Below are 12,016 nucleotides of genomic sequence, written 5' to 3'. Positions count from 1 at the left end.
GGGCTGGAGGACAGCCTGATGCCGGGCCAGGGGCTCCAGAAATAGATGCTCCCACCTCGCTGGAGACGAGTGGGAATGCTGAATTCAAGCCTTGTGCATACCCAGCGTCTGCCACCAGCCAGCAGCTGGCCTGCACCAGCCCCCTCCCCCAGTCTGTCTGCATGGCTGCTGAGCACAGCAGCCTTTTCGGGTGGCTGAGCCTCTGACAGCAGGCGCACAGCCTAGGGGCTGGGGACAGCTACTGCCGGCCCCACGATGGCCTCTGCTCTCCTCTTTGCCTGTTCTTGGGGATCTGGCTGGACCAGCAACACTACTGGCCCGGGAATCCCCAGAAATCTGCTACCAGTACCATCTCTGACCTACACACGACCTTCTTCCTGAGCCCACTTGATACACCCCACCTGGGCTCAAGAGAGACGCAGAAAGAGAAATCTAGGAGCCAGGGACAGGGAGGAGGCCTAAAGGGACAAGGGAGTAGATGCTGGAGATGGGGAAGACTCAGACGGGGAGGTTGCCTGTGTAATCCCACCACACTGCTGGTCCATTCCCTTCTCGTCAGCCTTCTGCCTCCCCCAGCTTCCTAGGGCTTGGACCTCCTAGGGACCTGCTGAGACACTCCAGGAAGGCACCTGTGCATGTCTAGACTCAGTCTCTTGTGCTTTATAGGAGATGGCCTAGCTTGCCCCCGTCTCAGCTTCAGTGATGCCAAAGCCAGTCCCGCTTACCCGGCCCTTTTCCAGCTCCCAGCCTACAACAGGGGCCCTGCTCTGTGTCTATGCACGGGGTACTATGAATCAAACCAATAGCGGGACCCAGTGCCAGACTAGTAACTAGACAATCTGAGGTTCTGGGAAGTCACTGGGCCTCAGTTTCTTTATCTAGAGAGTACGTTGGGTAGTCAGGCAGTGGTGGCTCATGCGTTTTAATCCCAGCACTCAGGAGGCAGAGGCAGGCAGATCTCTGAGTTCACCTGTTCTACATTAACAACAACAAAAAGACAGAGAGAGAGAGAGAGAGAGAGAGAGAGAGAGAGAGAGAGAGAGAGAGAAAGGAAGGAAGGAAGGAAGGAAGGAAGAAAAAAGAAAAGAAAAGAAAAGAAAAGAAAAGAAAAGAAAAGAAAAGAAAAGAAAAGAAAAGAAAAGAAAAGAAAAGAAAGAAAGAAGCCAGGCAGTGGTGGCGCACGCCTTTGATCCCAGCACTCAGGAGGCAGAGCCAGGTGGACCTTTGTGAGTTCGAGGCCAACCTGATCTATAGAGCAAGATCCAGGACAGGCACCAAAACTACACAGAGAAACCCTGTCTTGAAAACAAACAAACAAAAAAACCAAAACAAAAAACAAAAAAGAAAGGAAGAAAAAAAGAAAAGATCAATGGTTAAGAGCACTGACTGCTCTTCCAGAGAACCAGTTCAATTTCCAGCACCCACATGGCAGCTCACAGCTGTCCGTAACTCACTCAGTCCCAGGGGATCTGATACCTTCATACTAATGCACATAAAATAAAGTTAAATATTTTTTTTAAAGAAAAAAGGAAGGAAGGAAGGGAGGAATGAAGGAAGGAAGGAAGAAAGGAAGGAAGAAAAGAAAATGAGCTGGGTTTGCTCAGGGTGTTTACCTGGGAGACAGTGAGCCCCTTGGAAAGATGTATAAAGTTATAAGATGGGAACAGTTCCAAGCTTTTGTTCTGTTTGCTGTATATCCCAGGCTGGCCTCAAACTAGGAGCAATGAGGCTCCTGGGTGCGGGGATTACATGAACCACCATGCCTGGCTTGTCATATACTTTTTTTTTTTAAGTAGCATAAATATTTATGTGCAGTGTTGAAAATCTACAACTTCTTGTTAAATTCACATTTGCACTTCACCTTTTTAAACAAACATTTCTAATCATTTTTTTTTTTTTTTAAGATTTATTTATTTATTATGTATACAGCATGTATGACTGCAGGCCAGAAGAGGGCACCAGATCTCATTACAGATGGTTGTGAGCCACCATGTGGTCGCTGGGAATTGAACTCAGGACCTTTGGAAGAACAGTCAGTGCTCTTAACCTCCGAGCCATCTCTCCAGCCCCTCTAATCATTTTTTTTTAAGATTTATTTATTATGTATACAGTGTTCTGCCTGCATGCCAGAAGAGGGCGCCAGATCTCATTACAGATGGTTGGGAGTCATCATGTGGTTGCTGGGAATTGAACTCAAGAACAGCCAGTGCTCTTAACTGCTGAGCCATCTCTCCAGCCCCTCTAATCATTATTTTATACAGATATAGATATGTAAATACAACATCGAGTTCAGTGGTCCTTCAGCATTTTCCACTTAAGTGTGTTTTTTTTTTTTTTTTTTGTTTTGTTTTTTAACATAAAAACAGGTTATAATTCCAAAGTCCAGAGTTATTTGAAGCTGGAAAATATTTTCTCTATAGAAAATAGTAAAAATGATAACATTTCCCAATAAGCCCTTTGAAGCCAAATAATAGCTGAATTATACATGTAAATATTGATTAGATTCTGGGATAGAGAAGAGACCTATCTTCATCTGTTCAGAGAGCTCTGTTTTACTTAAGCTGTGTGAGATTCCTACTCATCTTCCCCTTCACTGCTTGATATACGGCAAACATTTTTCTATAGACTAATCCATAATCTAAAAAGATTTTAGCCTCCCCTCCTGAAAGTATGTTCAGCATTTCCTTTCATCAGCTTGATACAGTACAAATTCTTATCCTAATAGTGAAATGTTTCACTAAATCTTGCCCAGTTATTGGTCAAAACCAAAACTTATTATAAGCCACAGTCATCCTAGGGTCCCCCCTGCTAGGTAGCCTCCCTGGTTCTGTGGGTTGCAGTCTGATTGTTCTTTGCTTTATATCTAGAATCCACTTATGAGTGAGTACATACCATGTTTGTCCTTCTGAGTCTGGGTTACCTCACTCAGGATGATATTTTCTAGTTCCATCTATTTGCCTGCAAATTTCATGTTTTTCTTGCTGCTGAGTAGTACTCCATTGTGTATATGTACATTTCTTTTTTCTTTTCTTTCTTTTCTTTTTCTTTTTCTGAGACAGGGTTTCTCTGTGTAGTTTTGGTACCTGTCCTGGATCTCCCTCTGTAGACCAAGCTGGCCTCGAACTCACAGAGATCCGCCTGGCTCTGCCTCCGCAGTGCTGGGATTAAAGGCGTGTGCCACCACCACCGGGCCTACCACATTTTCTTAATCCATTCTTCAGTTAATGATTGTCACATACTTTTCTTTTTTTTTTTTTGGTTTTTTCGAGACAGGGTTTCTCTGTGTAGCTTTGTGCCTTTCCTGGAGCTCACTTGGTAGCCCAGGCTGGCCTCGAACTCACAAAGATCCGCCTGGCTCTGCCTCCCGAGTGCTGGGCTTAAAGGCGTGCGCCACCACGCCCGGCTTGTCACATACTTTTAAAAGATTTTTTTAATGTGTTTCTTTCTCTGTCTCTCTCTCTCTCTCCCTCTCTGTCTCTCTTACATGTGTGTGCATGCCCATGTATGTGGGCATCAGAAGCACTGGAGCTGGAGTTACAGGTGGCTGTGAGCTGTCCAATGTGGGCCTGGGAATTGAACTCGCGCCCTCTAGAAGAGCAGCAAACACTCTAAACTGCTAAGCATCTCTCCAGCACCCAAGTCTTATACTCTTGAATGAAAGGTCATATCTTTAGGGGCTGAGTGGGTGGAGGTGGAGTGTATGCTAAGTACATACCGTACTGTAGAACTATACCCTCAGTGCTAAATAGATTGGATTTCCAGGACCTGGGATGGATTCAATGGTTATTTAGGAGTTCTTAATGATTGAGGCTCCCTGAAAATTAGACTCCCTCCGTGTATTTTCCTGTAAAGGTTGTCATAGCTCATGGGATGTACCTTCTAGGCCTGGGTGACTTTCAGGAAGGAATGACACAGGGGTGGAGTGTCGCTCAGGAGCAGAGACATCGTCTGTCATGAATGAACACGACAGTGGAACAGGCTTTCCTGGGAGGTGGACTCCTGGACCCACCTCCACTCAGTCAGCAGCTCTGTTGCTGTGATGTAGTGACCAAAGACCACGGGGGCGGAAAGGGTCTGTTCAGCTTACAGATGACAGCCCGTCACCAAGGGAGGCCAGGGAGTAACTCAAGGCAGGAACCTGGAGGTAGGCACGGAGGCAGAGACCGTGGGGAAATGCTGCTCACTGGCGGTTGGCACCCCAGCAGTCCCAATTTAGCACTGAAAACCTGGAAGGTTCTTAGAGAGCCACTGGTCCTTAGTCAACGATGGAAGCCTGAGAACACTGGTTCTGGTGTCAGCGAGGGCAGCTACAGTAGAGGGTGGATTAACTTGGGGACGAGGGAAGACCAAGCAGGGAAAAGGAGACTAACCTCCCTTCTGCGGTGACCCTTTTTTATCTGGATCATTTCTAGAAGGTGCTAACCAAATTTGGGGTGCGTCTTCCTAACATCTATTAAGGCCATTAGAATTCTTCGGCTGAGGCTCCCTACTCGGTAGACCCTAATTTGTGGCAGGTGGACGTTAAAACCAACCATCATAACCTTTCCAAACAACCCAATGTCAACCAATCAACAGAAAGCCCCAGTGAGGCCTGAGCCTACACATACAGCAGCCACCAGTGAGCGGACAGCACCACCTTCTGGCCTGGAGTGGAACCAGTGCCTGTGGAGAGGGCTCAGGGCACAGGTATGCTTTGATCGTGTTCCCCTCCCCTCCGGTGATCGTCTCTACCATGGAGTGGTTGGCATGGGGTGTCTCCAACACTTTCTCCCTGAGTTGGGCCGGAAATGATGTGTCCGTGCTCAGCTGAACTTGGTCAAAGCCACCCCACTTCCCGGCCTTGGGAAGTTAAAGCTAGAGCCCAAGGTAGCAATTGCAGCTTGCTACCGTGGACCTGAGCCCAGAAGTCAGTGTCCCTTTGTGCCAAGCCCTGCGCATGGTGGGGTCCACCATCCCCTCCCCTGCTCAGAACTGAGGTCCAGCTGTATGGTCTAATGGTCCCAGTGTCTCCTCTTCACTGTCACTCGTAGCTTCCATGAAAGGCTCTGCTGCCGAGCAGCCACCCTAGAAACGGACAGCCCACGTTTCCCAGCATGATCCAGAGTTCTCACAGACCTACCACTGGACCTCCTTCTCTAATCACCACTGGTGCCTCCGTAACCCTTTTGCTACTCAGTCCCACCCCATTGCTTTTCTTCTAAGGTTTGGAAGCCAAGCCCTGGCAATCAGGCTCAGCTGCCATGGCCTGTGGTACCAAAGTCCGGTTAACGTCACTCATCAGTACAGGCTGAAGTCTCTCACCTCTCATCTGCAAAATGGAAGAGGCAGCTGACCCTACTTCATTATATTGTGAAGATTAAAGAATCAATGTAAATCCATGTAAAGTGGTACTTGGGTCACAGCGATTATTGAAAACCCTACCGGCAGCCACTACTACAGCTAAGTGGGAAAATAAATGCCACTTCCTGTTTAAGAACAGACCCACATTTAAATAGACTTAAATTAAGCACCACACTGGCCTGTCCTGAGGTCCTGGGCAGGTTTCAAGCAGTTGAGTGAACACAGGCATACCGCTATTGTGACTAGGACCCTTTGGCCAGGCTACTTGACACATGCCCAAGTCTCAGCCACTCTGAAGAATGGAAGCCTGTGATTGGACAGGTGAGCTCATTAGTCCCCTAACACCATGAAACCAACTCCTAGGTGCTACTTCTGAGCTGCTGTATATGATGGTTTCTGGCTTTTCCATCTTATCCTCAGGATTGGTATCAAGTACCATTACCCACAAAGTCATCTCCAGCCTACTTCCCCACTCACCACCTTGGAGGGGGTGGCAGGGTCTCACCCTGTAAGCCATGTAACCCTGCCCCCCTTCTGACAAGTGGGCATGCTTGAGACAGCTTCTACTTGGCTCTAAGCTAGAGGCCAGGGTGGCCTTGAACTTCTTTAACTCATGGTCAAGAGCTAGAACCACAAACATCAAATCACAAATCCTTAAGGGGCAGTTCTCAAAGTATTTTGAGGCAAGGGTAGAAACTATTCCTCATACCCCTTCTAAGTTGGCCCACACCCTCCAAAAACAAGGTTAAAAACACCCCGAACCCCGGAACGGTGCACTAGACTTAAAGAAATGGCTGACATCCAGGGCTCATGTGGCCAGCCGGGGACCTGGAATCATTAAGACGCAGCAGCCAAATCGATAGGAAAAAAGAGGGCAACAGACAAGGCTTGTTTTATTTTAATGACTGATCCACCTGAGGCCACAGGTGCCCACTATGTACAGACAGGAGGGAAGCTTTATTTCTTGGTCTCTTCCTCCTTGGACAGCGTCTTGATGATCTCCTCCTTCTTGGCCTGGAGACGCTCCTCCCGGCGCTTTCGGGCTTCCTTGGTCTTAGACCTGCGAGCCTCAGCCTGGTCACTAGTAGAAGGAAGAAAAACGATGGTCATTTTGGGGACAGGCGAGCAGCTAAGGAGACAGAAGCACACCCCCAGAGCTTCGTCACCCCGAGGAAGGGCAGCTCTGTCTCACTCACCCAGCCCAGTGTAAATGGGCAGGTGGTGTGGCAATGTGCAGGGCAAAGGAGCAGGAACCTCTCATCAAGCAGCACCAGGCCCTTTTTCAGTACTGTTATAATCAAGGCCAGCGCTGCCCCTAGGGGAACTCTAAGACACTTACGCCAGGAGCTTCTTGCGGGCCTTGTCTGCCTTCAGCTTGTGGATGTGTTCCATGAGAATCCGCTTGTTTTTGAAGACATTCCCCTTGACCTTCAGATACAGGCTGTGATACCTGCAGGGTCAAGGAACACAGCTCTGGTTAGCTATGGGACCGGGGGCTGGTACTGTGGGCTCTTCCTCTCCCCGGGTCACTAAGCCTGTTCAGTTTCCTTCCCATTACTACAGGGACGACTGTTCCCACAGCCAGACTCCTTGGGCAGTTCCTACCTAGAAGCTGCCTGGTAAATTCAATTTCTGGGCTACTCTGATGGCACAGGGGAAACCAAGAAGAAAACAACTCTCCTAGAATCAGACTACTCCCTTGGCAGGATTCTCTACTCAAAGCCAGTGAGACAGAGATCTATGAAAAGATAAAGCCCAAAGTGGCAGAAGGTAGGCTTACATATGGCGGTCAATCTTCTTGGATTCACGGTATCTCCTGAGAAGTCGGCGCAGGATCCGCATCCTTCTCATCCAGGTCACCTTCTCAGGCATCCGAGCGTTGGCAGTACCCTTCCGCTTCCCTGTGCGAGAATTAGGAATCAGACTATGCAAGCTTCAAGGATTTGTTTTAAGTCGGTTACTAGATACAAGGAAATTATTGTTCTCTTATCCTATAAGCATGTGGCTATGACAGGAAGAAAGGTAGTATGACATGGTGGCTTTGGATGCAGTGTGACAAGGGCCCCAGAAGAGTGTTTTTCCCAAACAATGAGACATGCACACCTATGTCCAGGCGTGTGTGAGTCACCTGGTGAGTGCTGAGAACCAAACCTCGAATCCTCTGCACAAGCAGTAAGTGTCGCCAATTTCTGAGCCACCTCTCCACCCCCCAGGTTTAGAACATCCAGTATAATATACAGAGTTAATAATATTAACATCTTTCTCAAGAATAAACACAACCCAGTGCCAACTTGTATCCATGTATCCATGAGAGAGAAAAAAAAGTAATGTAAAGCAGTAAAATAATGGCACATGAGATGAGAAAAAGATCACCAGTGTTTGTGCAGACCTCAAGAGTCTTTGACAAGGACTGGAACTGAACCCAGGCCCTTAAACGTGTTAGGCGACTGCTCTACCACTAAACTAGATCTCTGTATCCATCATTTAAGAGTGGGGAAAAGGGAAGACCAGCCTCACCTATGCCCATATGCCTGCCCTTCCGTCGAGCCAAGGTGTTTTTCCGGCATCGAGCCCGGGAATGGACGGTCACAGGCTTCCGGATGATCAGCCCATCCTTGATCAGCTTCCGGATCTGCTGACCTGAGAAAGCAAAAGGCACCTATTTAGTTAGCAAAGGCCTAGCCACAAACTCAGAGACATTGCTTACATCTTTGATCCAACATTCTCAAAGGAGCTGAAATCGTGGTGAACTTGTCATAAAGCATTTCTACCTTTTAAATATTCACAGCATAGTGTACCCAAAATGCGGCTGTAACACAGGATGACTTGAAGCCATCTGCCATCTACTCATTGGCCATGAAAACAATATACTAACAGACCTCTGCTCATGTCTTGAAGCTTCATCCAACATCCTTCTAGTCCTCAAATCTCTTCTCACAACCTCCATCAAGTATTCACTGTGCACAGTTCATTAATGTAACACTGGATGGTCGCAGTAATTTCCTTTCTCAGCAAATGCCAATAAAAGGATCTGTTTTGTTTTGTTTTACAGCTAGCTCCCCTAGACTGTGAGCTTTCTTAGAAGGTGAGGGTAAAGGACCATACTCACGGGAGTTGGCATTGGCGATTTCATTGGTCTCATTGGGGTCCAACCAGACCTTCTTCTTACCACAGCGGAGGACGCTAGAGGCAAGCCTCTTCTGCAGCCTGAGCATACTGGGGAAACACAGAAAGCGCTGTGAGGCCCTGGAAGCCACTTCTGGACAATGACAAACACTCAAGGCAAAATCTTCTCTCCAAAGTCTGAATATTGTTTTAGAAAGTGGACAAAACACGCACTAATATCTACACATCGTTACTGTTTAAGGCTGAATCCACTTCCCAGTCCCAACATTTTTGCCATCCCTTCGTGTTCCCTGTTAACCATTTCCAAATCACGATCACTGTTGAAGCTGTGGGCAGTGCATGCAGATGTAAGAAAACTTAAGTCCTCAGCCATTAGGGGGTCTAAGAGGGGCCTTAAGCCTTTTCAAGTATTTGGATGTAGTTCGGAGTTTAGTGTTAAGGATCAGGCCTGTGACTCAGGACAGGCGCGGCCCTCGGCCTTCTGGGCTCTTTGTCACGGTAACGAACGCCGCCCAGCAGTCCTTGCAGTTTGCTACAGCTGTCCGAGTGCAAGCCAGCCCGGCGCCTCACCCTCGGCAGGCGGAGGCCGGGGCTTGCCCGAGACTTGTCCCACGTCACATGGCCGAGGTCCGCTAGGCTCCAGGGGCGCCAGGGAGCCACTCATGCCCGGCTGCCGCCGCTCTACCCGCGTGGTGGCCCGCGACGCGAGCCGGGCGGCGAGCAGCGCCCGTGGGGAGGCCTCGGCGCCCCGCACCCCACCCTCCCCGGGCCCAGGCCGCGCGAGCTCGCGCCCTCCCCGCGCTCCCGCCGCGGCCGCAGCGCGCCTGCCTCCCTCCCTCTCCTCTTTGCCAGCCCGGGTCGCGGCCCTGATCCCCGCCAAGCCCCGCCGGCGCCATCGGCCGAGAACCGAGAGCCGCGCGCGCTCACCTCATGGCTGCGGACGCAGCGGCGAAAGGAAAGAGCTTGCTGGTGGCCGGCTCCTCCCACTATCTGCGAAGGGGAGAGCCCAAGCCCCGCTCCACGTTCGTCCGCCTTTCCGCTTGGCTCTCTCACCTTCTCCCGTCTCAGGCTCACTCACGTTCTTCCTAAAAATTTGTGATCATGGATGCTTAGGGTCGAGAATCGGTTTTAAACGTTAAAACACAGACGGTAAACCCCCTTTCGTCGGGCAAAGTGGTTCAGCCCAACTTCGCGGCAGGCATGCGCAGTGAGGGCATTTGATCACGTGGGTGTTTGGGTGGCCGGAAGTCACGCTGAATCGCGCAGGCGGAGTGAGGAAGGTTTGGCCGGAATGGCCTAGTCCTCACGGAGGGCCGGTCATCAAGGGAAGGTTGTTATTTTAGCTGGGAGGAAATTAGCGAACGAAGCGTTAGAGAATAATGACGGCAGAAAGCAAGCAAACGCAGCCTCGCATTCGCCCTCATAGAGTAGGTATGCAAGCTAAGCCACCAAGAGGTTTATCTCGGCGCCACTGCAAATCCCTAATCTCTGGATGCTGCCTCCATCGTGGATTGAACCTAATCCTAATATTTCTGTCATCCACTTGTGAAAATCATATGCATCTGCTTTTTACAAAGGAAGGCATTAGCACGAGCAAGCGGAACCGATGTTTGGCTCACGGTAGCAAGCACATGAGTAAATGAATGGTCTAAACCAAAAAGTCCAACGGCTTTGGATACCCCTGAGCGATAACCCGAGGAGAATGTTCTAGGGTTCAAGAATTAAAGCATCTGGAGATCTGGAGCAGAGCAGCCCGCTCCCTCCCTTAATTCTAGCAGTCAGGAGATGAGATCGAGGTAGCAAGATAGCCAAAGGATCCCGTGCAGTTTGAGCTACAGAATGAGACCCTCCCTTTAAAAAAAAAAAAAAATTATAATAATCTGGCCAAGCATGGTGGTACACACCTGAACTTCCAGTACTTGGGAGGCAGGAGGATCACAAGTTGAAGGTTATCCTCAGCTCCATATGGAGTTCAAGGCCAGCCTAGAAGTCCTGACTTAAAAAAAAAAAAGGCTGAGATGGCCAGGATTGAGCACTGGCTGCTCCACCAGAAAAATATAGTTGGGTTTCCAACACCCATATCTGGTGGTTCACAACTGCCTGTTACTCCAGTTCCTTGGGATCTCTTGCTATCTTCTAACCACCTCTTGCACCCATATACGTTAGGCATGCATGCACATAAACACACACACATAAATAAAAGCAAACCTCTTTTTTAAAAAGTCTAAGATCAGGAGCCAGGTGTGGTGGCGCACACCTTTAATCCCAGCACACAGGAGACAGAGGCAGGCAGATCTCTGTGAGTTCGAGGCCAGCCTGTATAGAGAGTTCCAGGACAACCAGAATTACATAACAGAGAGATCTTGTCTCAAAAACAAAAAACAAACAGAAAAACAAAATAAAACAAAAGTTCTAGATCAGAGTTCTGGCCCTCATTCTTACTTGGCTCAGGAGCCTTTCTCTTTTTTCTCCTTGTTTTGAGTCCTGTTATGCAGTTCAGGATGGCCTCAACTCTATCTTCCCACCGCTACCTTCTCTCAAGTGCTAGAATTGCAGGTACAGGTCTGTGCTCTCTTGCTTTTCTCTCTCTCTCTCTCTCTCTCTCTCTCTCTCTCTCTCTCTCTCTCTCTCTTTCTTTTTTTCCCTTTTTCGAGACAGGGCTTCTCTGTGTAGTTCTGGCTGTCCTGGAACTCAACTCACTCTGCAGACCAGGCTGGCCTTGAACTCACGAAGATCCGCTTGCCTCTGTCTCTTGAGTGCTGGGATTAAAATTGTGCACCACCACTGCCCAGCTAGGCAGTTAAAAGAGCTGAGAGTTTAAAAAGAAAGGAGGGAGAGGGACCATATTTATGTACTACCTCACAAAAATGCAACTTTTTAAAAATCTTCATTTTGGTGGTGATGCAGGCCTTCAATTCCAGCATTTGAGAGGCAGATGCAAGGCAGAGCTCTGTGAGTTCAAAGCCAGCCTGGTCTACAGAGGGAGTTCAAGGCCAGACATGGCTACATGGCTCAAAACAATCAATCAAATAAACAAAACAAACAAAAAACCCCACTTCATTTTACAACTTAAGTAATAGAGCCAGAACACAGGTCTTTCTTTTCCCTCCTCCTCCTCATCTTCTTCCCCCTCTTCTTTTTCCGCTGCTGCTTTTTGAGACAGAGTCTGTAGCCCTTACCTGGCCTGAACTTCCTGTATAGACCAGACTGGCCTAGTACTCAAAGAGGTCTGCCTGCCTCTGCCTCCTAAGTGCCGGGATTAAAGGCCTCTGCCATGATGTCTAGCTGGGGAAGTCCATGCTTCCCTCTCATGGCAGGCTCGGTTGTCCTCTGTGTGCAGCTGGGAACCCTGCCAGTGTTGGAGATGTTCGTGGAAGGGTACAAAGTTTCATCACTGCTCACAGTCCTTATCACAAGATGATGTGACCAGAGAATGAGCATTCGCCTATCAGAATCCAGAGTGAGGATGAGTCCAAAAAGCCCACGGTCTCCCATCAAACAGAACACAGAAAGCTGTCTTTATTTTAGGAGCATTTCTCCTTGACAAGGC

At 48.8% G+C, this 12,016-nt stretch overlaps 1 protein-coding gene across 1 annotated transcript; it reads right to left on the bottom strand.

Moving 5' to 3' along the window:
- Positions 1-6,216: 6,216 nt before the first annotated feature.
- On the bottom strand, positions 6,217-9,662 carry Rpl19 (ribosomal protein L19). Its single transcript, XM_076543289.1, has 6 exons — positions 9,394-9,662; positions 8,450-8,556; positions 7,858-7,980; positions 7,121-7,241; positions 6,680-6,790; positions 6,217-6,421 (listed from the first exon to the last, which is right to left on the bottom strand). The coding sequence occupies exons 1-6, from the start codon at positions 9,396-9,398 to the stop codon at positions 6,298-6,300; spliced, it is 591 nt and encodes a 196-aa protein (XP_076399404.1). The 5' UTR covers positions 9,399-9,662; the 3' UTR covers positions 6,217-6,297.
- Between the last annotated feature and the right edge of the window lie 2,354 nt (positions 9,663-12,016).

Source organism: Peromyscus maniculatus, chromosome 8, assembly GCF_049852395.1.
Source record: "Peromyscus maniculatus bairdii isolate BWxNUB_F1_BW_parent chromosome 8, HU_Pman_BW_mat_3.1, whole genome shotgun sequence".
In the NCBI taxonomy this organism is placed as follows: domain Eukaryota; kingdom Metazoa; phylum Chordata; class Mammalia; order Rodentia; family Cricetidae; genus Peromyscus; species Peromyscus maniculatus.
This window is presented reverse-complemented; position numbering and strand designations above follow the sequence as displayed.

What these genes read in the sequence shown, in the direction of transcription:
- Rpl19 (XM_076543289.1), bottom strand. An exon ending in GGGCAGGCATATGGGCATAG is followed by an intron (nt 7,242 to 7,857) that starts GTGAGGCTGGTC and finishes ATTCTCGCACAG; the next exon opens with GGAAGCGGAAGGGTACTGCC. An exon ending in AAGAAGATTGACCGCCATAT is followed by an intron (nt 6,791 to 7,120) that starts GTAAGCCTACCT and finishes TTGACCCTGCAG; the next exon opens with GTATCACAGCCTGTATCTGA.